The sequence below is a fragment of the Carettochelys insculpta genome, chromosome 6 (genome assembly GCF_033958435.1).
Source record: "Carettochelys insculpta isolate YL-2023 chromosome 6, ASM3395843v1, whole genome shotgun sequence".
Lineage (NCBI taxonomy): Eukaryota > Metazoa > Chordata > Testudines > Carettochelyidae > Carettochelys > Carettochelys insculpta.
This window is the reverse complement of record NC_134142.1, coordinates 30,910,538-30,938,441: the sequence shown is the minus strand read 5'-3', so window position 1 is coordinate 30,938,441 and position 27,904 is coordinate 30,910,538. Positions and strand designations below refer to the sequence as shown.

Below are 27,904 nucleotides of genomic sequence, written 5' to 3'. Positions count from 1 at the left end.
AGGGAGCCGGGGAAGGGCTCCGGCGCGCAGGCCCCAGGCGGCGCGAGACGCAATGGCTGAAGTGCGCCGCAGTTCCAACTCCGCCCCTCCCTCTGGTAGCTACGGAGCCTCGCGGACACTGTCTTTTAACCTCCCGTCTGGAACGGGCGGGATCTCGTGGTCGGGCGAGGCTTTGCTCACTTCCTGCCCCTCCGCACTCGCAGCAGGGGATATCGGTTTGGTCCCTGTGAGCCTCCGTCCTACACAGGGTTCTGACTGCGTGACTGCGCCTGCGCCTGCGCCTCTGGCGGCCTGGGCCGTGCTGCGCTGGGTCCTTGCGTCCGACCGGCCCCTGGCCACGTCTCCCGGAAGATGGAGTTAAGCTACAGCGTCCGGCCTGCGGCCTCTATGTAGCCGCTGCTGTCTCCGCCGCTGATTTATCCCCTTCCACCTGTCGCCCGGCTGGGCGCCGGGACAAGGTGAGACCGGGGCTGTGATGCAGCCTGGAAACGCGGTGGAGGATGGGAAGGGCCGGGTAGGCGCGTGGGTAAGGGCGACAGGTCTGCTCCTTCCCGCCGTGTGCTGCTGCCGCCGACGCTGCCCCTGGCACTGGGGTCCCAGGGCTGCGCCAATGTCTTCTCCAGGGTTTAGGCAGGGAACGGACCCCCGCCACACACACACACACACCTGAACACAGCTGTCGTTCTCACCTTTCAGAGTCTGGTCCTTAGAGCGCATATGGGCCCTTCCCTCCAACACGATTAGTGGCGTCCACACAATCCACCGTCGTAGGTGCTGTGCTTATTTTAGAGCAGCAGGACTTACGTTGGATGAGGCGTTCCTGCCAGGGCCGCCAGAGACGTCTATACGCCAAATGTCCCCAAAAACGCACTTTTTTGTGGCATATGCTTGTAGTTATCCCCATCACTTCATATTTCCCTTTCCATCCCAGTTTGTTTTCCTTTGATCAGCTGCAAGCAGATCATCATTTCATGGTCATTGGGGTTGCCACAGCTGCTGGCAGGTGTTGATGCCCTGAATGACTATGCTGATTAGCAGCTACAACTTAGGGTACGTCTTTGTTTATCAGAAGATCAAGGCACTGGCAGCTGATCTTCTGTGGTTCAATTTAGTGTGGCTAGTGGGAGTGTGCTAAATTGAACTGTCATGGCGCTGCTTCTGTGCACCTCCCAGTGTGGGAACAGTAGCAAAAATTGATTTTAGGTACATTGATACTTTGATTTTTAAATGCATCAACTCCAGCTATGCAATTCTGATAGCTGGATTTGTGTATCTAAAAATGATTTTATTTCTTAGTGTGGACCTGGCCTAATTTCTCTATATTAGTGTTTCTTAAACACCAATAAAAATTTTCTTAAGGAAACAAAATGTCAGACCAAAAAAACCCCAAAACCCCCTAACAGCAGCAACATATACAGCAAAAACAATATGAAATAATTTAGTCGGGTATCACAGCAATGCAGAAGTAAGATTTTATCTGGTTTTAATAAAATAAAATATATACCATCACTGTATGGTATCAAAAAAGTGTGAAACACTTGTGGCGCACCTGCAAGTTGTTCATGCAATGTCAGAGTTCTGCAGAACAAATTTTAAGAAAACTGTTCTACATCACGAGTAGCCAACAGGTAGACCTCAGGCCAGATCTGCCCTGCTAAATATTTTGGATCACACCTCAATTTCTTTTAATTACTTACTGTCATATTTTTTTTTAATTTTGATCAAGAATTTTGGACCTTAAAAAATAACTGACTGCCCAATCTGCGTTTTCCTGTTAAGAACATCTGGTTTGGCTACTCTGTAGTAATATGACATGCTAAAGGATGAAACAAGAGCAAAACTATTAATAAAATATGGTTTACAACAAAGATAAACTTAATGCTTCAGGTCATCAACATATATTTGATCTGTAACCATTTTGTGTCTCTTTGCAGCTTATGCTTTTGGACTTCTGTTCTGTAGCTTTTGTCAAGAGCCATCCATTATGTCTTGGTTTGCTGACCTTGCTGGAAAGGCAGAGGACCTTCTCAACAGAGTTGATCAAGGAGCTGCATCAGCTTTGAGCAAAAAAGAGAGTTCAGGGAAAGTAATATATGATAATACAGATTTGGAGTCTGCCAGTGAATATCCTGAACTGAACCAGCAAACCAGGGAAGTGAAATATCAGCAGACATCATCTAAAGCAACCTATATCACCACAGCAGCTGACAATATTAAACAACAGAAAGTTACAATCCTAGCTGGAACTGCAAATATCAAAGCAGCAGCCAGGATGTCTTCAGAAGCCTCTCCTCCAGCAGAAAGTGTTTCCACACCCAGACCTTCTTCCCAGTTTGTGAGAAGGAAAAAGTCTGAACCTGATGATGAGCTTTTGTTTGATTTTCTCAATAGTTCTGAGAAAGGAACTAATGGAAGGATGGACCCTAAAAAGGAGAAGAGCAAGGCAGTTCTTCAAAATCATTCTCGGACTTCAAGCATTGGTTCTGTGCCTACACAAAATGTAAAAACTACTGAAGACCATTCCATCAGGAGTCAAAGTCATGGTAGCTAAATAGAGTTGCAGATGTTGATTGAACACAGGCGTATTTAAAATCACTTTGTATGAAAGATAACATTTGCTGACAGTAAATGGAATAGATTCTAATACTGGGGAAAGGTGTTTTTGAATAATAAAGGGTTGACGGTCAAGAACCTCTTAGGTCTAACTCTAGCTCCTCTGTTGATTCACTGGGTTGCCCTGGAGTAACCTTTGTTATTTTCTTCCATTTCTCGATATGTAAAAGTGGGCATAATACATGTACTGCCTCACAAGGGTGCTGTTAGTTGATATCAGTACAGTTTTACAATATTGTGAGTACCTGTATTAATATTATTAAATCAAACTTATATTGTAATGAGTTTCCTAGAAAGACTTAGGCCGTGTCCACACTAGCCAAAAACTTCAAAATGACCATGCAAATGGCCATTTCAAAGTTTACTAATGAAGTGCTGAAATACATATTCAGTGCCTCATTAGCATGCGGGCGGCCGCTGCACTTCGAAATTGACGCGGCTTGCCGCCACGGGGCTCCTTTTCGAAAGGACCCCGCCTGCTTCGAAGTCCCCTTATTCCCATCTGCTCATAGGAATAAGGGGACTTCGAAGTAGGCGGGGTCCTTTCGAAAAGGAGCCCCATCTGGGCGAGCCGCATCAATTTCGAAGTGCGGCGGCCGCCCGCATGCTAATGAGGCACTGAATATGTATTTTAGCGCTTCATTAGTAAACTTTGAAATGGCCATTTGCATGGCCATTTCGAAGTTTCTGGCTAGTGTAGACGTAGCCTTAGAAACTATAATAAGGGGATGGCAGCTACCTTAAAATTTGGATTTGTTTTTATAACTCTTTAATGTTTAATCACAGTAAACTCAATATGTATTAATTGTAGATTTGTGTTATATGGCACCCTGATTACATTTACAAATTATGCATGCTTTGTCCAGCATAGTATCTTTAGTTTGCCAATCACTGGTCTTTTTAGTTAAGTAGAGGTTGAACCTCTCTAATCTGGAACTCTCTCATACAGCAACATCCGTAATCCAGCATAATTTTAGTTAGCCAGAGGATCACTTCTCATGGGTGTGGCCAAGTTTCCCAGGGTCCCATAAAGTTTTTCGGCTACGAGTCCTGACTCTCAGTGTTCTGTGCTGTTATTTTGCTGTGGTTTACTCCTAATTGTCTACTAAGAGCCCAGTGAGCAGTGGAAGGATTGGTAATGTTGCTAGACAATATTGACCTCTCATGGTTTGGCACGGGTCAGGGCCCTAAGGGTGCCAGACAAGAGAAGTTCAACTGGGTAAGACTTCAGTAAATATATACCATCACCGTATTTTTTTTGCCAAACACTTGTAGCACACTTGCGAGTTGTTCGCAGAACACCAGTGTTCTGCAGAGCATAGTTTAAGAAACACTGGATTAGAGTGTTCTATAAAAATAGGTGTCCTCTGGATAGAACAGAATTGATGCTTAAAATCCCTGAATTATGGGAGCTATATGCAGTTTGGATTTTTAGATATATAAACTTTTCAATGAACTTTTGAATAATATTACAAAACCTCTTATGGAATTATGATATGCACAAGAATGAAAATATATTACAGCCTACTACAGTGCTTCAAATCATTGCAACTTCTAGTGCTTCCATAGTAAACAATTTTATGGTGAAAAGTGCCTCCCCTTCTTCAGCGAAAAGATATTTAAGTAAATAATTTTGAGGCCTAGTGATTAGTAAGCAGATATGAGGAGATTGCTATAACTGAAGTAATCTTAATAGGCTGTATTATATAAAGTGAATAATCTGCACCCAGATGTGTGTTTGGATTAGATTTTTAAGGCTTGCCGCTGGTAGTATAATTTACAAGAATGAAACTTAAGTTGCTTTTAAATGACATCATATGGAAAAAATTTTCTTTGGAAATATGTACAAGTGTGTAGATACTTAGAGTTTGAAGTCCCAATACTTATGGACTTCAAAAAGCACTTGCTGTCTGTAAGTATTCTAAAACGTTCTCTTCTGAAGTTTTCTGCAGCATAGTCAAAAAAACATTTTCCCAACCTAAGTATGACTTTTTGTTATCCATTGCTAAATGTTATGACTTCTGCAGCTGTTCTCAATGCACTGTACAAATTATATGTATTATACTCAGTACTAGAATATGATACTATGTAGCTCTGTTTATTGTGATTACCCATTAAATGGTCCACTTTAATGGTGAAATGTCTATTTTTATAGATAATATGACTGGATCATTGTATGGTTACTCACAGTGGCTGTGGCTACACTGCCCCTCCCTTTTGGAAGGGGCATTCAAATGTGGCAGATTGGAAATGCAGATGAGGCACAGATTTAAATATTTCACACCTCATTTGCATACTCACGTGGGATCTTGAGTCCAGAAGAGCTGATTTCTAAAGCCAAAACAGCTGTGTAGACGGGGTTCATTTGAAAGAAAACCCTGCTTTCTAAACTACCCTTCTTCCTATTTTTTTTTTCCAGGAAGAAGGGCACTTTAGAGAACGGGGTTTCCTTTCGAATGAACCTCATCTACATGACCATTTTGGTTTTCAAAATCAGCTCTTCTGGACTCGAGATCCTGCGCAAGTATGCCAATGAGGTGTGAGATATTTAAATCTGCATCTCATTTGCATTTCTGATCAGCCGCATTTGCATGCCCCTTCCAAAAGGAAGGGGCAGTGTAGCCACAGCCCATTAGTAGAGCAGCAAACAAATATTTTCAATTTAACTTAGATCTCTTTGTACAGAAACTCCTGGCAGTTCTGAATCTGGATTTGATACACAACTGAATGTTACAAAAGATTCATCAGTAAATGGAGCAACTAATCCCAGCCTTTCAACTAATGATGACTGCAAATCGCACGAACTGTCCAATCTTCGTCTGGAGAATCAACTGTTACGGAATGAGGTCCAGTCTTTAAATCAAGAAATGGCATCATTAATTCAAAGGTCCAAAGAAACACAGGAAGGTAGACTAGTTTGGAAGCTCATATTTCAAAATATTAACTGGTTTTGACATTCCAGTAAAATAGAAACTAGTACTGCCTGTCTGTATGTGACTTGTGTTCAGATTCAGTCACTTACGGTGGAATCTGTAGATGTATCTTGTTACACATTGGCCGTGTCTACACGAGCCCCAAACTTCGAAATGGCCACGCAAATGGCCATTTCGAAGTTTACTAATGAAGCGCTGAAATGCATATTCAGCGCTTCATTAGCATGCGGGCAGCCGCGGCACTTCGAAATTGACGCGCCTCGCCGCCGCGCTGCTCGTCCCCCCTGGGCTCCTTTTCGAAAGGACCCCGCCTACTTCCCATGAGCTCATGGGAATAAGGGGACTTCGAAGTAGGCGGGGTCCTTTTGAAAAGGAGCCCCGTGGCGACGAGACGCGCGGCGGCGAGGTGCGTCAATTTCGAAGTGCCGCGGCCGCCCGCATGCTAATGAAGCGCTGAATATGCATTTCAGTGCTTCATTTGTAAACTTCGAAATGGCCATTTGCGTGGCCATTTCGAAGTCTGGGGGTCGTGTAGATGTAGCCATTGTGATACCTGACGCTCTAAAGGAATACTAAGCTGGGGAGAATGAAAAATATCTTTGAGCTATCCATTCTAAACTAGTTAAATCCTAATGACTTTAAGACAAAGATGTTCTGGTATGTTGGGTAACATGGGCTTCACTGAAACCATCTGGAAGAAGAAAACATTACTTCAAATAGTTGGGAAGAATGGTCATTCAGATTTGACAACAAACTAGTAAGAGAGGTGATTGAAGGGACACAATCCAGGTAATTATGCCCATAAGTTTAGAGTGAGTAAAAACAAGGTTCAGAGAAAGCCAGTGCTATTAAAAATGTGTACACCTTTTAAAAAATGTCTGACTATTTTTTAAGGGAATAACAACCCCCTGCAGTATGGGAAACCCAAACATCACAGCATGTATATACAAATGTTTAAGACTGAGAAAGTAAAAACTCAGTCTAAAAATTAAAAATAAAGTCAAACTAACTAGTCTATGGCTGTGTCTACACTAGCACCCCCCCTTTCTAAAGGGGGATGCTAATGAGACACTTCGGGATTTGCTAATGAGGTGCTGCAATGAATATGCAGCACCTCATTAGCATAATGGCAGGTGCAGCACTTCTAAAGTGCTGCTTTTGATCGCGTGTGTCTCATCTACTTGGGGTCCTTTTGAAAAGGACCCCGCACATTTCAAAATCCCCTTATTCCTATTTGGTATAAATCCTCTTATTTCTATTTGGTTATTTCATGGCCACCATTATGCTGATGAGGTAGTGCATATTCATTGGAGCACCTCCATTAGCATATCCCAAATTCTCATTAGCATCTCCCTTTCAAAAGCGGGTGCTCGTATAAACGTAGCCTATATGTTCCTTGCATAAGCTAATTGAAATGCATAAACTAGTAATATTGTTTAATCAAAGCAGGCAGTACCACAGGTTAGGGTGTCTTTTAAACAGTACCGAATGTGAATTTTGACCAGATAGTTTTAACCTTTACACAAAAATAATGTAATGTTTAAAAAAAAAAAATTAAAAGATGTCGAGGTAACACTGATTCATTGCCTTAAGTATTTATGCCTTTTTAAGTTTTTGTGCTTCACTGGTTTGAATTTAAAAAAAAATTTGCTCTAGTGTTGGAGCTCTCACGTTTTTCAGTGTGATGTAAGTTCAACTGCTTGCATTTAATTTTTTCTTGTATGGATTGTGACACAAGTGATAATGTAACTCTATGATATCTAATATTTTTTCCCCAAGACAGTACATTGTATTGTATACATGCACATATATCTATATATACACACACACACTTTTTTTTAATTTTGTAGAACTAAAGAATGCCAGAGCAAGGGTAGAAAAATGGAATGTTGACCACTCAAAGAGTGACAGGGTGGTTCGAGAGCTTCAAGCTCGGGTTGATGATCTTACAGAAGCTGTTTCTGCCAAGGATTCTCAACTGGCTGTACTGAAAGTGCGATTGCAAGAAGCTGACCAGCTACTGAATACTCGGACAGAAGCTCTGGAAGCATTACAGAATGAAAAATCAAGGTACTATGAAACCTTTTCCAAACAGTAGCAGGGGGTTGCAGAATGCAAGCTGTAAAAGCTTGGTGTTTTCAGTAATCAAAATGACAGTTGTCATTTCTTTCCTATATATCTAAATTTGAGAATTTTAGTTTTTTAAAAATGTAAGTAGTACTTAAGACCTGATTCAGATCTCATAATTCCAAACATGAGTGTGCCATTAACTTCAGTGGGAACAGGACAGAGTCCTAAATAAGGTTAATTGCAACTTGCTTGTGTCAGTGTCTATATGTGGCTGAATTGGTAATTGTTCAAATACATTTTATGTAAACCATATATACAGTTCTAATATTTGAGATATCACGTTGGTAGAGATTATATTTGGCCAGAAGAGAAAGTAAAATATGTTTGATTACAAGTGCAAGAACTTTCCTGTTTGTTTCCACAATGGATATCCAATAATCAGTTGAATACTTGCTTCTGTTTAAAACATGTAACAGTAAAACTCTTCAAGATAGGTGTAAAATGTAGGGAGCAGAATATGTAGGGTGCTTTTAGATGAGCTGTAGGTTTTATTCTTTATAGTCTACCTGCATTATGAATTAGTGTTTTAAAATTATATATTTGTAGAATTTTTCTACATTAAAAAAGAAGAATGTTGCAAAGTGAACACTGGTAAACCATCTAGTTGATCCTTCCAAAATATTTTATTTCAGACAGTGGCATTTTATTTTTTCTACACTGGCAGCATACTAATACACTTTTTCAATGACATTGTTTACTCTTTTAGAATAATACAAGATCACAGCGAAGGAAGCAGCCTGCAGAACCAAGCCCTTCAAACTCTGCAAGACAGGCTACGTGAGGCAGACGCAGCACTGAAGCGAGAACAAGAAAGTTATAAGCAGATGCAGGTTAGAAGTGAAAACAGACAGACTTGAGGGTTTCTGCTCTTGGGTTCCTGAAATTCAGAGATGCTAAGTGTCAACTACCATTGACTTTGCCTGGATTTAAAGTTTGAGCATGTAGCCTGAGGATCTAGCCTCTGATGAAATCACTGATGTATTTAGCTTTTTTTAATTTTATCTTTTAAATTTAGTAGTGAAACAGTTCAGAAACTTTGTGTAGCTGTTTTCACCAGACTTCTAGCCTTTGAACATGAAACTCCTACTTAAATAGATTTGCAAAACCATGTTTCTAATAGATTGCTAAACTGTTTTTAATCTTGTTCACTTTCCATAGTTTACAGTTTTTGATTATTTAATTTGAGCAGTGGACTCAATTGATGCTTTCTATTTTTTTTTTTTTCAGTTTCTTATGACTTGGTATGCTTTTTGGGGATCCCTCTATAGCAAGAAGATGTTAAAATCTCTGCTTCCTCAAAATATTGTATGTTCATATTTCAGTAGTATATGTAAAAATATATTGAGCAATCTCTTACCTTTTTTGCAAAATCAGAATTAGAGGTCTAAACCCCCAAGTGGACAGCATCTTTTCAAACGTCAATGTGCTCGTTTTGTCAGTCAGAACTTAAATAATAGGATGAATTTTCTTTATTCAGTAAAGAAAACATCTGTTATTTAATGACTTAGACCTGTCTGCTGTCTAGTATTTAGTATGAGTTTTTCTGAGTGAAAGGTGCCAAAAATGATTTTAACCTGGAGGGAGTGGACTCTTATTTCTATAGCTAGCAAAATAAGATGTTTCGAAGCTAACTGGAAGTTGGGATCGTGCTAATTGTTCGAACTTTTTTGGCACTAATAGAATGAGTTTGCAGCTCGCCTTAGTAAAATGGAAGTTGAGCGGCAGAGCTTGGCAGAAGCAGTTACTGCATCAGAACGAAAATATGTGGATGAAAAGAGGAGAGTGGAGGAGCTTCAGCAGCAAGTCAAAGTAACTAAAAACAACCTGGAATCAGTTAAGCAGGAGTTGGTGGACTACAAACAAAAAGCTACTCGCATACTCCAAGTAAGCTTGCAGCTCCCTTCTGAGTATAAATAATTGAGAAGAAAACCATGCAAAAATGTTGACACATTTCATATAAAAGGGAATGGAGCCATGAAGTATCGTCTTTCATTTTGTTACATTTACATTTAACACATTTGATCCACGAAATATATATTTGGACTCTGTAGTATACGATCAGCAATATAAAATAATGCAATAGATTTTAAAATACAGGGTGATCGAATTACATTTAGTAGAATCCCATGGTGCTGAAGACCGATTTAGATAACTGACATGCAAGTTAAGATACTCATGGTGCAATATAATCTCTGTGGATGGACCATTGTGCTGTGGTGGAACAACATTATAGTCTGTGGATTTTATGCAGGTTTAAGAGTTCACCTGTATGAATTAAATTGCAGGTTCAGTATATAAGTATATAAGAGAGAAACACACGGGCACACACCCAATCATACATATTTACAAAAAATGTTAGATTTGTGCCCAAAATTTAGAGCCACCTTTTGTTGAGATTCTAGCATGGACCTCATAAGAGTCGGGGGAGTGGAGCATATGTATTTAATGGAAGAACTGAAGTTAGAATCTTTATAAGTACAAAAGCACTTTTAATCTTTCAGTCTAAAGAGAAGCTGATAAACAGTCTAAAAGAAGGCTCTGGTATTGAAGGGCTGGACAGCCTTACTGCAAGTACTGTGGAACTAGAAGAACTGAGACATGAGAGAGAAACACAGAAGGACGAAATACAGAAATTAATGGGGCAGATACAGCAGCTGAGAACAGAGCTACAGGTAGATATCTTTGTATGCAACCCTTATAGTTGAGTTCAGAAGTATACGGCATTGCGGTGTCCTTCATACTGCCTGTGGTGTTACTATTAAAATGGTATTAAAAACACCTTTATTAGGTTTTAATGTATTAGACACCTTTTTAATTTTTTTAAAGCCTCGTGTGAGTGAGACAGAGGCTTTATTATTGATATTTCAGTTTTTCTCCATTCTCCTTGACCACTCCCATTCTTAGGGTAGAGGTGATAAGATATTTTAGGGCATGAGGAGAAAACATATGTGTTGCCCCTCCTGCTGTCTGTGTTCCCCTCATCCCAGCCCCACTTCAAAAGGTTTTGTTCCTTTCCCAACAACTGTTATTGATACTTCTTTGGAGAGTGAAGGGTGTGCTTTTTCGGTCAAAGCTTGCTTAGGACTGTTGATTTCCATGGTAATTGCAGTCTCTGTGCAAGTATCAGAGGGGGTATCTGTGTTAGTCTATAAGTTGCCACAGGACTTTTTGTAGTCTCTGTACAACTAATGTTTTCTTAGTTGGCCCCACAGGCAATGGGAAGGAGACAGAGGAAAGATTCAGGGTTGCGTGACCCCCTGGTTGTTGGGTTGTCTGGGTCCCTCCCTATGGAGCATTTGAGCCAGGGAGAGGCATGGGTAGGAGCAGATGAACAGCTTAGAGCTGATCTAAATTGCTTTTGCTTTAATTCTGCTAGAAGAGGCAGAGGAACAGCTTAGAGCTGCACAGAGCAGCTGCTGCTTTCCTAGGTATAATTTGCTTTCCAGAAAGGGACATGCTGCCCTTGGGGGGCAGTAATGGTTTGAGTTGTTCCAGAGTGGTACCCCCACACACATACACACCAATATTAGCAGGCACCAGTTGTCTTTGGTCAGCCCTGCTTTCTGCAGGGATGGGCAAGTCTACCTGGTGAGATGAACCTGAAGACAGTAAGGCTGTGTCTACACGTGCCCCAAACTTCGAAATGGCCATGCAAATGGCCATTTTGAAGTTTACTAATGAAGCGCTGAAATGCATATTCAGCGCTTCATTAGCATGAGGGCGGCAGCCGCGCTTCGAAATTGACGCTCCTTGCCGCCGCGCGGCGCGTCCAGACGGGGCTCCTTTTCGAAAGGATGCTGCCTTCTTCGAAGTCCCCTTATTCCCATGAGCTCATGGGAATAAGGGGACTTCGAAGTAGGCGGCGTCCTTTCGAAAAGGAGCCCCGTTTGGACACGCCACACGGTGGCAAGGAGCGTCAATTTCGAAGCGCGGCTGCCACCCGCATGCTAATGAAGCGCTGAATATGCATTTCAGCGCTTCATTAGTAAACTTCGAAATGGCCATTTGCATGGCCATTTCGAAGTTTGGGGCACGTGTAGACGTAGCCTAAGAGAAAGGAGACAGTCAGTTGGTAGTACCTAAATATTTAAAAAAAAATAAAACAAAATATGCATTAGGTCATTTATCCAGACTGAAGTTGATTTTTAAGAAAGCGAAGATTAGGCAAAAAAGTAGCTAACTCCATCTTTTAAGTTCAACTCTTCAGGAGTAGTTTTTCTTATTACTACAGGGATAGGAATAACAACATATGTATTATTTTAGGATATGGAGGTTCAGCAGGTAAGTGAAGCTGAGTCAGCAAAAGAACAACTTCAAGACCTCCAAGACCAGATAACAACCCACAAAATGGCCAGACAAGAAGTGGAGGCTGAACTGGAACGGCAAAAGCAGGTAACAGAGTTGGATTGCTGAGAAATGTTATTCTAAGCTCTGTACAGCCGTGGCTTTGAAAATCATTTTGGCTTAGAGTTGCTTGAGTTAATATGAAGGCAAAGGAGAATGCTTCTATAAGGATGGAGAGGATTTGTCAGCCATTTTCTTGCATTATCTGTATTTCAAAAAATCGGTTTGTAATTTAACAACATGGATGATTTGTGTTGTGGGTCATTGTAGGCCTGATGACTTCAGTAAATATTATATGCCTCTGATTTCAGTGTGTACACAGTTGGTCACGGTGTCTCCTGCTATTTGATGTGCACTAATATTTTCTTCTGCCTTCAGGGAATTCAACTCAAGCTAATGAAACTGTTGTGATTTACCCACTCATCTCACATAATCACCTCCTATCGTGGTTACCTTCATTCTGTCTCTAGCTGTACCATTTGTGGCAGCACTTACTGGGCAGTTAACTTCTTGAGAAGATCTCCTGTGATTTGGTCTTTTGGCTAGGGAACTCTGGAGATACAAGTCCAAAAGACCCTGTCATGATGCCTTTAATTAGTATCTTCAGCCCTCCTGCTGGACTAGTCTTAAAATAGCCCATCTCGACAGTCTCTGCTCTGGGAATGGAGCAGGGCTCCGTCCCTGGAGACTTTTTGCCTCCTGTGGAGCCCCAACCGTCCAGCAGAATTATCCTATCCCTTTCTGAGGACATACCAAAGTCCACAAATGTTCACCGTCTTTGGGACCTTCAGTCTGTTCCCTGTGCCTGTGTAGACTCCTCTTCTTTAGGACTTTGGCTGTTCTGTGTGTACTCAGAGTGGGGGGACCTGGATCTGCCCTTAACTCCAGGTCCCACCTTGGGGAGCCTTTACATAGCAGCAGCCACCTGCTGTGTCTTCTTTTAACTGTGCAGCTACTGTTCTCTGGGCCGCTTCACTGTTAGTTCAAGCCAAAAGCTCACTGCAGGGATTCAAGCAAGACATGAACATCTTCCTTGCTCCCCTAGTCCTCACAAGCAGTTACTCTGTCCTGCAGGTTGTGTAGCAAGGAGCAGCATTCTTGTATCTCTGGCTTTAGCCAGCAACTGATCTGTTCTGCTTCCCCACAGCTGCTCTAGCCAGCCTGGAACACTCACCTCTACTGCTCTTTTTTCTGGGATGGGATGTGGTAGTTCTTCAGTAGGATCTCAGGTTCTGGAAGATCCGATCAGACCTATACAGCAATCTGCTTGGATTAAGTGATTACAGGAGTATGGCCTGTATATATGTGCATGTTCTGCCTGCTCTATTGTCTGCGGGACCACTGAGAGGATGACAGAGGAGGCAGTTGCTCCTGAACCTGGTGATTTAAAAGGGCTCGGGTCTCTAAGCTGATGCTGTGGTGGCAGCAGCAGCCAGAGTCTTGGGCCTTTTAAATCACCACTGGAGTCCCACGTGATGTAATTCAGGTGATTCTGGGGAGGCTGGCCCATCGCCCTGTGCCTTCCACCCAAGGCTCTACCCACTTCAGGGTGCCTGGAGCTGAGGCTTCCTCCCCGCCAACACACACATGTTGCCCAGGGCCCAGTGAAGCCTATTGCCAGCCCTGATTACCTGGCTGCAATTTAGAAGGGATATAAGGATATTTTTATAGGTGGCTGCTTGCAGAGCTCTTGTTTTAGCTCTAGTGATAAGAGACTGGTGGTTTCTAGAGCTGGAGAGGCAGGGTTCCAGTTCTGGTTCTGCAAGAACATACTTGACAGTGGAAAGGGGGCTGCTTCTTCATTGTAAAAGTTGCAACTATAGTCCCATTGCAAGACAGAAATTAATTTCACTTCAGTTCCAAACAGAAGAGAGATCCTTCGATTTTGTAGTCTGAAGTCTCATTGACAGTTGGAATGTTTTCTGTAAATTTGATTAAACTGAAGACATGCTCTTGAAAATAAATCCTGAGTGTTCTTTTAAAATGTTTGCAAAGCATCAAATGTTTCTTTGGGCCCTTCTGTATCTCTAATTCAACTACTCTATGCAGCAGACTTGAAATATAGATACTTTTTGACAATGACTTACGCAAGAGGCAATTTTTAAGATCAGGAATGGTAAAAATGTTTGTTTGAAAAATCCAAAAGATGATTTTCTCTGAAGACGGGGGCCAAAAAAAAACCCCACAGTGGGCAGGGATGACAAATATTTGCACCATTTAACTCTGAATTGAGCTGGTCTAATTTTCGAAAGTGAAGTGAAACTAGTAGCTATTGATAAAGGAGTAATTTTTATAACCTATCAAAGTATATTCCTCTCCCCGATCCACCTCTGGCCCTAAAAGGAATTTCAAGGCTGTGTTTACAGTGGATGTGACAGGACTAGACAATTTGTGCCTTATCCAAGTTTCCACAGGAAGTTGGAAACAGAATTGTTTCATACACAGTTTTCTCAGAGTTCTATATTGAAGGCCAAATGTGAGAATAGCATTTATGCCTTTCTGTAGAGTGCTTTGGGTACTGTTTGATAGAACACGAGCTAAGTGAAAAGCCTTGACTGCAAATTTTCTGATGACTACTACTGTGTGAAGAACTTCAGTGGGTTGTCAGAGAAGCACTGTGTGCACTAAGCATTGGCTATGAAACAAAGACCAGCAGTGTAGGTCCCTGGTGCGATAGTGCAGTAACTTCCCATTTTTCAGAGCGTTGATGGGTTGCGTAGAGCTTTCCCTTTGGTAAATTTTTGTGTAAACATGCATACCGCATCCTTTATAGGTGCCTAATGCAAAGCAAAAAATTATGAAGAAAATAATAAATACTATATTGGGTAGTCTAATTACATTAGCATTCTTAAAAAATATAAAACAGTATATATTTTATCACAACACAATGTGCTTAGCTCTAATAAAATATTTTTCATTGATAAACTCAAGATAATTTGAGTTTAACTGGTGTGCAGTGTAAACAAAACCTTAGTGCTCTGTAAAATGCAGTTTCATGAGCTTGAGATGCACATCTATAGATATTTAGTTTGATAAAAAAAATAAGTGTTATGAAACACACACATAGATATTTCCAAAAAAAACAATTTTATGTAAAAGAACATTTTTGTGTATTGGAAGTGAGATAACAAAGTACTTCATTCACATTTTATGCTTTAAGTTTCTTACAGCGCTCATAACTTGAACAGTGTAAGAGTTATGTCAGCAGCTGTTCATTCCCCATCTTTTAGATGCTAGAATTTTGTAAATGATGTGATCAGTGCCAATGCAATTACATAACCTCGATTGCTTTTCAAATATAAGTATTTTGGTTTTGAAAGATTTATATAATTATTAAATATTTATATATTAGTTTATGTAGTCTAAAATTGAAGTTATTGTGGGTAGACTGGTGGAAGACTGACATCTAGAGCTTTAATGGGATAATCCATGAATAAATGAGCTTTTTCCCCCAATCTATTTTTCTTAATATTAAATTTCTGTTACATATAAGCGTGTTCTGTAAGTAGTACGTTTATGATAGAATGTCAAAGATATATCAGGGTGTTTTCTATTGCAACAGTGAAAGGTCGAGGGCTTTCAGTCCTTTGAGAAGTTTTAATGTTCCCATTGTCTTCCCCTGACTTCCCTTGGAGTTTTGCTGGGGCTAGTTCTATATTGTGTTTTCTTTAAAATGAATCTGGTTGAGCAATTGTGCTCAGTTTATTCTCCATGTTACCCAAACCACCAGTCAGCTGGAGCTGACAGTGATGGCAGGTCGGGCAGTTAGCTGTGTTACAATTGGTGGTTTGGATATGTAAAATTGAAATATGAATGGGAAATGACGGCTAAAGTAGGTTTGAATAAATAGGGTTCTATTGTGTATATAAATAAAACATTATGTTCAACTTATATTTTTACCTCTCTCTCTCTCTCTCTCTCTCTTTCTCTCTGTATGCGTGTATATGTACATACACATCCACACCCACACATTGTGGCTAGGATGTTCCATTTCGGTCATAAAAAAAATTGGATTTTTAAAGTTTTTTTTTTTCCCCTAGAATTTTGGTTGTTTTATCATGAAAACTAGAATCCTTGCTAATCAGCTACCTCCTTTTTTCCAGCTGTTTGTGTATATATTAAGATTATATTGCTTAGCACTGTTGAATAAATAAAGTTGTGAATAAATTAGCAATAATTCCACATCGTTATTCAAGTATACTTTTCTGTTGAAGTGTTGCTTTTAGACCAGTAGAGGGCAAAACACGATCCACAGCCCACAATCCAATCTGCGGCCTGGCAGGTGTCTTGCTCAGGCTCCCTGCCTGCTCCACCACAGCACACCACTTAAAGTGGCTGACTGCGGAACTCATGTTTACACTCCAGGAGCTCTCCTGCAAAGTCCCCAGACCCGCCCCCCGCCCCACTTCCTCCCTCTGCTGCCCTTTACCTCCCACTCAGACTTCATCCGCCTACCCCCAGCACATACCTGTGCCCTACCTCCCACACAGACCCCAAAGCAGCATTCCCCTCCTGCTCCTTTACCCTACCTAAACTCACCACCCCAGCCCACTCCTGCACCCTGCCCCCTCCCAGATACTGCACACCCATCCTGCTTCCTTGCAGCCTCTCTCTCACATACTGAATCCGATATTTTTGGCCCTACCCCAGAGCCAAGGGAGGCCTACAAAATCCCTTCGCTGTGTGGCTGAAGCTTGAGTGGAATGAGATGGTTTTTCTTCTTCTCAATTGACGGCCACATCAATGAGATTTTGGGGGTTTTTGCCTCTTACTCATGTGGCACATGACCCAAAAAAAGTTCCCCACACATGAACACCTGGCACAATTTTAAGTTGTCTTTTTGATCTTCCATGGTCAGTTTTAGAGAGATCCAACGGTTTTATATGTAAAAATCCTGTGTGATCCAGCTGTGCCCCACATATATAGTTGTTTGTAAACGTTTTTAACAACAAACGATAAAATGGCTTAAATTTTAAAAAAACGAAGTGTACTTATTACAGTATATTTACTGTTTAGGTAAATAGTGTATTCTATATCAGGAAATACATGTAACATCTTTTTGTTTGCTCCTTTCACATTTTGTATTTCCAGTGAGATGATTTAGAAAACTATAAATAAGAAAAAATTGGAACATTTAAATATGAGGTACAACAGAACTTTTGCTGCCTAATTCATCCAAAGGATTTCAGCAAGTCTTGATTATATTAGCATGTAGCAGTTTGAAAATAATGTCCCTGCTTACACAGATATTTTTGGAAGCTATTGTCCAAGTATTGTTGCATTTGGACAGCTTAGTCTATGGTATGGCTAAATTGTCAATAAAAGGTTCTGAGCATACTGAGCCATATTATTCCATTAAACTTAAAGCAGAACTCCATAGTAATCTCTGTGAGGAGTTCTCTACTTTAAAATGTGCCATAATACTGAATGTTTTAATGCCTAGTACTATTAGGTTAATTATTCAGTTGAACCCAGGCCAGTGTCTGATATCTTGATGGCATTTTTTGTAATTGTAAACAAGTAACTGCTGTTAAGAGAAGAAAAAAATAAGTATGGCTGGAGAATACGAATGTGCATGGAACAATTTATTTTGTAGGATTATCTGTCCTTTGGAAGTTACATTTTAATTTGATGCTTGCTTGAACAAATTAAAATTCACAAGTTTAAATCTGCCCCAGATGCATGGCTAAATAATGTTTATTATACCAAAGCAGATGGTAGAGTGTATTTTGTTACCTCTGTCCTTATGAGCATGGGGTATATCCTAAGGCCTTGCTATATCAACAGAGAGACAAAGAGTGGAGTAAAAAAAATTGTGAAAATTTTATATTCATTGAGCGATTGGAAATTTCCATTAGAGAGATTGTCACAGAGCTGATATCCCCATCACTTACCAGGATTGGGAAGGAGGGGTGTCATTGCCACCCAGTTGAGTTGAAAGAGGTGGCCTGTGTCTCAGGGTTGTGAGACTCAGAGGCTCCAGTCCTTAATACAGCCCTTGATAGGCTACACCATTCTATCAGCCAAAGTCAGTACTACAGCTCTTGCTGTCAGGAAAGTGCAGCACAATGGCCAGAGTCAATACTGTAACTCTTGCTCTCAGGGCAACGAGACCTGAGCAGAAATCAAGACGACTACTCAGCTGGACTATCATCTCAGAATAGGTGGTGGCCAGGATAGGGGGACCCAGGCCTGCCCTCTTCACTGGGTCACAACCCAGAGCCTAGTCAGTGGTGGGTTTACCTGCATCAGCTTGTTGGGGGTCTGACCAAAACATGCCAAGCCTTTCTCCAGTTCGGTCACTGTTCCCTGTAAAACTTCCCTGGGTCTCTTCCTACTCAAGTCTCGGGAATCCTCCATCTCTGGGACTCTCTGGTCTCTCCTTTCTCTGCCCTCTCATGTCTGTGTGTCAGGGTCCATCTCAGTCTGTCTGGCCTCCACATCTTGGAGTAAAAGTAATCCTCTCAGGAGCTATTGATGCTCCTCCTTCCCTTCCTGAGGTCAACCCAGAACCGAGTTGCTTTGCTGCCTTTTATATCCTGGCCGCAACTGGAGTGTGCCCAGCAGACCTGGGTGGAGGGCGGGGAGGCATGATGTTATTTCTTTTCCTTTCTAGTTTCTTCCAGCTAGGTCAAGCAGCCTCTATTGTATAGGTTCGTGTGATAGTCCTTGGGAGTGTGCATTCTTTAATGGGCTGTTAGCGTATCTCTCTATTGTTGCATCTGAGGCTGGTCCTGGGTATTCCCAGCCTCCCAACATGCTTCTATAATACACACACAGCAAAGTTTCATAACCCCATATCCAGCGATAGTCCATGCAATCCAACAGGATATTTTAGTTCAACATATTGAGCCTTTTAAAACAGTATGTTGCAGGACACACTTTATGCAAAATATTTCACATCACAATGGTAACTAAGGGGATTATAAGATTCACCTAATAACTGCTTTGGAGCACAGAGTACCACACTTAACATATGGAACTGTGACTTTTTATATATGGAGATTCTTTTAAAGTATTTACTGTTTAGGTTTTTGCTATTGAAGACAGGTTGAGGATGAGTAAGATAAGGATTTTTGTCTTCTGCCGTGCATACTCAGTGATTTGAAGGGAGAGTTCAGTTTTGTGCTGCTCTAAGAGTAGGTGACTGAATTAAGGCAGATTTTAAAAAAAATCACAATAAACATGTTTTATCTTTAGGTGGGAATTTAAAAGCATTGTACAAAAATTGTACTAACAAGGTCTCTTCACTATTCAGTCAGGTACTCCTTTGCTACATCCCTTCCTTCACTGTGTTGTTTGTTTCTTTAGACAGTAAGATTTTTAGGATAACATACAACACCCTGCTTTATTGTAAAGCCTCAAATAGTGGCTAAAATGTCACCCAAAATACTTTCCAAAAGCTGTCTATTAAATCCTTTGTTTTGTAATTGGTTGCAATTAATTTTATAGGAACTCCATTACAACGAAGAAGAATTGTACCGGACAAAGAATACTTTACAAAGCAGAATAAAAGACAGAGAGGAGGAAATTCAGAAACTCAGAAATCAGGTAAATTTATTTGCCTTTAAGTATATTTAATGCTGTTAAACCATTAAAAAGGTGGTAAAACTAAATTACCTTCTTTGTTTTAGTTTACACTTTTGCTTGTGTAAAACTCTGTTTTTCATCTGGTTGTAAAGCTGTTAAAATGAAATTGTCAGATTCTGTTTGAAAAACTTTGGTGCTTGTGCAATCCTTTTGACAGTCGCATGCACTGTTCAGGTTCCAGTAATGAAACAGTATATTAGGTTTTCAGAAAATCTACTCTACAAGGAAAATTAACTTTGCAATAAATGTCAAAAGCACATAATTTTAAAATGTCTGTCTTCAGAAACATAAGTGTTCTGTGCCTCAGAGGAAATGAACAGAACAGTGATCTGTCCCCTGTCCTCCATTCCCAGCTTCTGACAAACAGAGGCTAGGGAAACCATCCATGCCCATCCTCACTAATAGCTATTTTTTGTCACTACAGCTCTATCAAATAAATTGGAGAGCTGTTGTATGTAAATTGTCAGATCCCATTTGTCTGCCAAGACTTTGTAGAAATCTGAAGCCTGCCTGCTAGAACTAGCCTGATGTGAGAAATCTGGTGTTTGCCCCCTTATGGAGGGAAGACACGCATTCTTTTTTACTAGTATAGTTCACAGTCAGTGGATTAAGCCATAAGCAAGTACCCTCATCCCTTGTTTAACGAGTACTTTACTTATGAGTACTTGCTAAAATGAGGGACACACATACTTACCATTGTTCACTGTGCAAAGTGAACTTCCCCGGCTTATATGAGCCAAGTGCAGGGTCTCTGCTCAGGAGGCGAGGAGACCTGCAGCCCTGCAACTGGCTCAGCTCCAGCCACGGGGTCCCTGGCCGGGGGGGGGGGGCAGGGAAACCTGCAGCTCCACAGCTGGCTCAGCTCCAGCCACGGAATCCCTGCCTGGGGGCCGGGGAGATCCGCAGCCCCACCCAGCCCTCTCCCAACACTCCCCCAGCCCTCCTCCCCGGCCCACTCCGAACACCCATCCTGGCCCGGCCCCAGAGGAACAAGCCCTCCTATGCTGCAGCCCAGAGGAACAAGCCCCCACCTCCTCCACAGAAGCCGCCACCAGGTTTTAACCCACCCTCCTGCTCATGGCCCCAAACTGTCCCCGGCCTTAACCCTCCACAACCCCCTGCCAACCCAAAGTTCACTTACCTTTTCAAAGCAGCGTCACATGCTGCCACTCCTTCCCTGAGGAGCACTAGGAACCAGAGGCTTTTACATGTATTTTACTGGTAATTTAATGTCCCTCTTACAAGTTTTCACCTACTAGCAGAAAGTTGGGAACCAATTGTGCTTGTATGGCGAGGGATGAGTGTATTCTTTTGAGCGCAAAGTTATAAATATGGCTGATTTTTCCCCCTTCCCCCACCACCAAGGCAACTAAGTCTTCACTATAGGCTTATGCCAGTAAAGCTCTGTTGCCCAGAGGCTGTGGGAAGTACTGACTGAATTGCTGGTGTAGACAGGAAGACTTTTTCTATCAACGTAGCTAGTTTCTCTTGGATAGGTGGATTAACTTTGCCAACAGGATAAGGAGCATCTTCACTAAGCATTGCATCAGAGCAGCTATGCCACTGAAGTGTTATATGGATAGACAAGCCCTTAGTCTCATCCTTCTTCTGTTTGTATCCAGTGCCCATGTGCCTTCCCTTTCCCTAATTCTTCTTCACCTATGTCCAATTTCATGCCTTCTTTTGTGCTGCCATGGACTTGTAACAGCCTTCCAGTTAACTGGCACCAAGTTCCCTCACTTCCCTCTTCATGTTTTATGCCTACAAACTTGCCAGGAGCTTTCTAGTGAAATCAGTTACCAAGGCACAATACTTTCATAGTCAAGTGTCTTGGCCTTTGTTAATGATGGTAGCTCTAATAGCTGTCACGTCATTAAAATTTGAAGCATCTCACTGCTTGCATCATCCTCTCTTGTGCAGCACATTGGAGTTGAGCTATTTCAAAACCTGTGTAATGGCTTAGATTTTTTGCACTGACTTTTCTTTTTCAGCTCACAAACAAGGCTTTGAGCAGCAGCAGTCAGTCAGAGCTGGAAAATCGGCTTCATCAGCTGACGGAGACTCTGATTCAGAAGCAGACCATGTTGGAGAGTCTTAGCACAGAGAAAAATTCCCTCGTCTATCAGCTGGAACGCCTTGAGCAACAGCTTAAGACTGCCCAAGGCAGTAGTACTAATGGACCTACAATTAATATGGCAGGAATTGACATTGGTGAAGGTAAACATGGAAGGATAATATTTAAAAATGTGTGTGTGCTCAGCTTAACTAAGGACTTACATTCCCCGTTCATTTCCCTAAACATCTCTATGTATAAGAGAAATATGGTAATTAAGGAGTTTAGTGAATTGATCTTTTCAATTGACTAGTACAGTTGAAAATAACAAAAAAAGGCTATTCAATGTCCAGAGAATTTTAAGTGAATTTAATAAAGCAAAAATCATAATTCTACACGTGGTGATTAAAATTATAGCGTGTATGTTCTTTTAACATCAGTTTATCATGACATCTGCCATTGTAACCTGGAGTGCAATTTCACCTGTGAATTACTTTGTGTGGGTTTCAGTGGTACCTGCATGTGTGTCCTGTGATGGGGTGTTGTGGTTTTTTGTTTTTTTTTTTTTGGAAAAGTTGTGGTTGGGAAGGTGGTTGTGGGTTTTTTTTTGTCTTTTGAAAGGTGGGGATAGTAATAAGTATTCTACAGTCAAGTTTCTCTTGGAAAGCTCTAACAAACCTTGAATTCATTGTCCTCTGTTTGGCTAAAATTAGTTTGCCCTCATTCTGTTTTCCTTGGAATCCTGTGAGAAAGCAGTCTACAAATGTGTCTTCTTCACTGGGATTGGTTTGGCTGCTTTGAGTAGTATCATATCTGAGAAACTTCAGCTGCTATTGGTTTCTGCTTTGATACCTTACTTTGCAGCACTGTGAAAAAAGTAATTGTATTAACTTAAAAACAAACTATACCCACTCCTTGGACTTTAATTTAAAATGCTAGCCCAGTTATTTGCCTGTAGAATGTCTTTTATTTTTCTTTTACAACTTCCTTTGTAAGGAGAATAATAAAATCTGAAATACCGTCTTCAGTTTTTTCTGCTTTTATAAAGCCAAATTAAAACAAGGTAATTTTGTTAAGTCACACTTAGACTTTCAATTCAAAAAAATCTGTGAAAATTTTAATCTGCTTCAGGTTTTTTCATGACATTATAAAACCCTGTATATGTGAACCCTGAATTCATATTAGAAATGCTATCGGATAAAGCAATTGCCTGGCACGTGTGTTGTTGTGATAAAAATATAACAAATCATTGCAGGATATATTTAATTTTTGTCTTATTATAATTTCCTATTTTGGAGTATAAAACATCTGTGCTGGATACTAAAAATGTGTATTTAGTATATACAAAAATATAAAAAACATATTCTAGGATACATCTTTTGACTGAATTGTAATCTTATCCAGCAGTTCCTCTCACGACAGATGTGCCCTTTAAATATACAATAATTCATCTGATTTCCTTTCCTGTATGCATTGAAAATCTTGAACATTTCAAGAAGATGAAATTAATTATTTAACTGTATGTACCTCTTGAATAGACAAGTGAGTTACCTGGAAGTGAATCTTTAGCTTAATCAGATTTGTTTGTTTTTTAAATAGGTGCTCGCATGCGAAGTGTTCCTGTCCTTTTTGGTGATGTAGATGCTAATGTAGCAGGAATGTATGGAAAAGTTCGCAAAGCTGCAAGTAGTATAGACCAGTTTAGGTAAGAGTATATTAGTCATAAAGGAATGTTTCCCTTCTTGGATTAGTTCCTTATGTAATATTCCTCTTCAATATTCCTTTTAATTGTTTCTAATTGTATAAAAATACACCCTATGTTTAATATGGTACAAATTCATATTAAATTAAATATGGTTCATTCCCATTCACTTTATTCCCATCACAATATCTTGTGATGGGTATGTTCTTTTGCTGTCACAAATTATGTTACAATCTGGGTACATGTTAAAAGAATCTATCAGGTTTTATAGAACATGGCAAGTTATCGTATATATGTAACAATTAACTTCGACATTGTCATGCTGTCTGAAGTAGCAACTGTGAGTGTCAGCCTCAGGACAAACTGGGAGAACTGATGGTGCGTTCTGTGATTATATTTACCCAACTCAGTATCAGCTGTGAATTCCTGAGTCATTGTAGCAATCTTACAGAGAGTCACAGACTATACCTTTGGGCATTCCAATGTATCTTGCCCCCAGGCAAGTTGGACTTTGTGGTAGTTGGTTGCCAGGTATCAAAGATCACAAAATAATTGGGTTGCTCCCACTCCCAAGAGACTAGTCACTTACCTTAGATGGGGAGTGGGGAACCTCCAGCTCACAGGCCAGATCTGGCCCCAGGCTTAATTTGGTACGGCCTGCATTAGATCTCTGTGCTGCAAGCTGGAATCCCTGAATTTTGGCTGCCCCCACAGAACTGCAGAAGGAGCGCCAGCTGGCCAGAACAGGACAAGCCACAGTGCCCTAAGTTGAGTATGAGTGAAGGTTTAGGAGTTAGGGTTTTTTGCTTCTCACTTGGAAGCAGGTGAGTGGGGGTCTGGAGTGTTTTTTTACTTCTCAGGAATAGGTGAATGTGAGGTATTTGGTTGGTTGGTTTTTGCTTTTTACTTGTGTGTGGCCCTGGACTGATTTTTCTGTGGGTCAGTATCCCTGACCAAAAAAGGTTCCCCATACCTGCCTTAGACACATTCTTACAAATTTAAACACCCACCTTGACCAATACTAATGTATTGGTGAGCTTTCAGCTGTGAATTTGTCAGCGCTCAGCTGATGCTTACAGCACTGACCAGAGCTTGCGCCTGGTCTTCCAATGTCACAGCTACTACTACTTCTCATTTCTTTTCTTCTTCTGAGACTTTGACAGAGAAATCTTCTTTATCAGAACTTTCCGACTGTCATGTTTCTGTGTTGTTTAGATGAGGAACATTCTACCTGATCTGGAAATGCACCCAGTATGTTAGTTTTACTGAAACATGTTACCATGTATTCATGGATCAGCACTAATGGCATGAAATATAGCTGTTATACATTATTTTACTAGCTACTCCTCAAACTTTTTTTTTAAGTATCAAAGAAAAATTCTGTGCTGTGAACTAACGGTGATCAAAATGTATGCCTAGAATGAGTCAGAAATGCTTTGGAATTACCAACCAACTTACTCTGATCTCTTGTCTCAGGAGCTACCTTATCTGTCTTATCTTAGTCTTCCCTCTGCTCTCCACAAAAAAGGGAAGCTTAAGCTTAAATCATTTCATTTGGGAGTAATAGTTTTAAACCTTAAAAACCAGGCTGCTTCAATAGGATATGCTTTGCATTTCTGTAGTGCATATCTACCCCTCTGAGACTAGTTTTGTAAGAAATTTATAGAAGGATTACTCATACCCTTGGTTCCTTGTTGAGTGACCTGCTGTATGTGACACTTGAGACTTAAATGTTTTTTCTGTGTTAGTATTGTCACTTTCGCACTAGTGTATTTTTATTTTATTAAAGCAGATTACTAAACCATGATGCAATCTACAGAAATAATAATCTTCATGTTGTGTTATTACTAGAATTCTACGGGCCATTCTCTTTCTCGGGTATAACTAAGTGTAAGAAAGACACACATCTCTTTCACTAAGGCTATGTCTACATGGTGCTCTGCCCAGCGCCGTTGCCAGCAGAGTTATGCAAAATGTGCTTCTCAGGAGGGGAGTGCTGGCACTGAGGCCATGTGGACGTACCTCTGCCAGCTAAGCTCCCCTGTGTTGTGAGTGAGAAGTAAAATTCAAAAGGCAGAAATGCGGAAAAATATGTGTAACGCTGGTTGGTTTTTACAATTTTGGGAGGGGTTAGGATAAAGGAATCAGAATATTTTTCAGTCCTAATGTTTGTATTTCACGTGCACAGCATTCGACTGGGAATCTTTTTAAGACGGTATCCCATAGCAAGAGTATTTGTGATCATTTATATGGTGAGTACAACATTGTGCAGTATTTTTTATCATTAGTTTTATACAATATCAGCCTTCATCTGAAAGACATTCAGTAGTGTATAAAAGAAAAAGCGCATATAATTAATTTTGACTGTTCTATTTTAAAGTCTGCTTGTGGAACACAGGTTCTTGAATCATGTGGCTTGACAATATATGTACAGTCTTGCCTTGAATTTGTAGTACCTTTAAAAGTATGTACATTTCTACATAACTAATACTGGTGGTAATTTTCTAGTCTCATTGAAAAAATATACTACATTTCTGTGGCTGACTGGCTTCCATTAAAATAACAACTTGGAAACTGATGTTTTAATAATATTTTATCTCAGCCTGGTGGTTATTAATCATTCTGTTCAAGAAGCTACAAAGTAGCAAGCATGATTTTTATTTAGTCTTCGGCTATAGAAAGGTAGTTTGTTTTTCACATCTCTCATGACTTCCAGTGAAATTTCTCCCAGTTCCACTAGAGGGTTGATGTCTCTGTCAGTTGATGTAATCAGTAGTTATATAAGAGAGCCCATCTGCAGTATGCTGTTATGTTAAATATTTCAGTACTCCTAACTCTGTATTTCATGACTATATTATTTGAGAAAGCATAATAATGCTTTTAAAATAAATCCCTGGGTGCCTTGGGCTGCACTCTTTGGGGTTACAAAGCAGCCAAATACCTTTAATTTTGTCAAGTGTGTGTAACGCCGCTTTTCTGTACCACCACCTGTTCCATTTTTTGAATGCGGGATGGAATTTGGCCATTTTGATGAGCTTTCCCTCTTCCTTTCTTATTTAATGCTGCCATTATACTTTTTCAAAAGGTGAGCAAAATGCTTCATACTGAAAACAGTTGATAATTTTACTGATTTAATATGGTTCTGAAACTGCTTTCTAAACTGGATCTCGGTCAGTGTGGTAAATTAGTCCTGTATGGGACCATCTGATGTAATTCTTTTTCTTCAGATATTGTCCATGCCTAGCAAGAGACTGACACGTTAATTGTAATTTATAACAAGTGTTTCATAATTTTGCTGTAAAATGCTTCTTATTTTGGCTTCTGGCACAATGCTTCACAGTGCAAATCAGAATTGCCTTCCTTTGTTAGGTGCAATGGAATAAAATGGAAGAAGCCCCGAAACAAATGTGTTACGAAAGGCACTTGGGCAAAACACATATGCAGAAATCGCTGCTTCTGTCTATATTCAGATTTACAACTTATAAATCATGGTTGGTAGTTAGCATTGTGTGCTAACTTCTGTGTTTCATTGGCCAGGCATTGCTTCACCTCTGGGTCATGATTGTTCTGCTGACCTACACCCCGGAAATGCACCATGATGGTCCAGCTGGCAAATAGACTGAGATATACTTTATGCTAGTTCTCACTGTATTCTGGACTGAGCATATTTTTAGTGATCAGTACTGAAATATGAGAGAAATCACTTTCCTGGCATTATCCATGGAAGAAGGACAACGTCACACCTGTTTTAGCACTACTTTTCAAAACTTAAATTATTGGACAAGTATTATTGCATAGCTTCTTCAGTTTATTTAAAATGACAGCAGTTTCCAGGGAAAAGGCAGTTGTTAAGCTATGCGTATACTCTACATTTGACATTAACTCTTCTGATGGTTCATGTACAATATAAAATTCATACCTGCATAGAGATACAAGGATTTCTAAGATTATAGCTGTATATGTACATACTCGAGATCATACTGAACATGGGCTGTAATCAGGGAAACTAACTGTACTTAGAAATTTTAAATAAACTTTATTCTCCCTGTTACTCAATCTTTTGTATTAGTTTTTGATTTTGTTAATACAGATGAGTTTTTTCTTTCATCTGTTGAAGCAGAACTGATAATTAGTGCAATATCTCTTTGTAAATACCTTTTACAAATAAAATGTTAAACATTTGTTGTAGCTTTGTCAATTTAGCACAACAGAAATGTATCTTCTCTGGTATGCTGAAACGTGGAATTTTTAATGGTAAGCTAGAACTTTTAATTTATAATTCAGACACAAAAGATATCTTCAGATGCTTCAGAAATGTCATTTGCTTTTGCAATTTATATAATTAACTATACTGTTGCTATTTATTCTTTGCATCTCTCTCATTACACATAAGGTATCTGAGCAGATTTGAAATGTAGGTAGTTTCTATCTGACATTTTAGGTGGTTAGCCAAATTCAAATGTTTTTATACAAATGTATTACCAACCATGGTTTCAGAATGATACATAACCACTTCAGAGGTTCATCACTAAGCAGCTT

The 27,904-nt window shown here is 40.2% G+C and overlaps 1 protein-coding gene across 1 annotated transcript; it reads left to right on the top strand.

Moving 5' to 3' along the window:
* On the top strand, window positions 1-27,505 carry GOLGA5 (golgin A5). The gene is made up of 13 exons (XM_074996599.1): window positions 1-458; window positions 1,935-2,543; window positions 5,299-5,520; window positions 7,397-7,616; window positions 8,383-8,506; window positions 9,357-9,560; window positions 10,178-10,348; window positions 11,940-12,068; window positions 19,473-19,571; window positions 21,602-21,827; window positions 23,263-23,368; window positions 25,554-25,617; window positions 26,903-27,505. The coding sequence occupies exons 2-13, from the start codon at window positions 1,985-1,987 to the stop codon at window positions 26,981-26,983; spliced, it is 2,205 nt and encodes a 734-aa protein (XP_074852700.1). The 5' UTR covers window positions 1-458; window positions 1,935-1,984; the 3' UTR covers window positions 26,984-27,505.
* Window positions 27,506-27,904: the final 399 nt, after the last annotated feature.

What these genes read in the sequence shown, in the direction of transcription:
- GOLGA5 (XM_074996599.1), top strand. Translation starts at nt 1,985, where the DNA reads ATGTCTTGGTTTGCTGACCTTGCTGGAAAGGCAGAGGACCTTCTCAAC. An exon ending in CATCAGGAGTCAAAGTCATG is followed by an intron (nt 2,544 to 5,298) that starts GTAGCTAAATAG and finishes CTCTTTGTACAG; the next exon opens with AAACTCCTGGCAGTTCTGAA. An exon ending in AACTGGAACGGCAAAAGCAG is followed by an intron (nt 12,069 to 19,472) that starts GTAACAGAGTTG and finishes TTAATTTTATAG; the next exon opens with GAACTCCATTACAACGAAGA.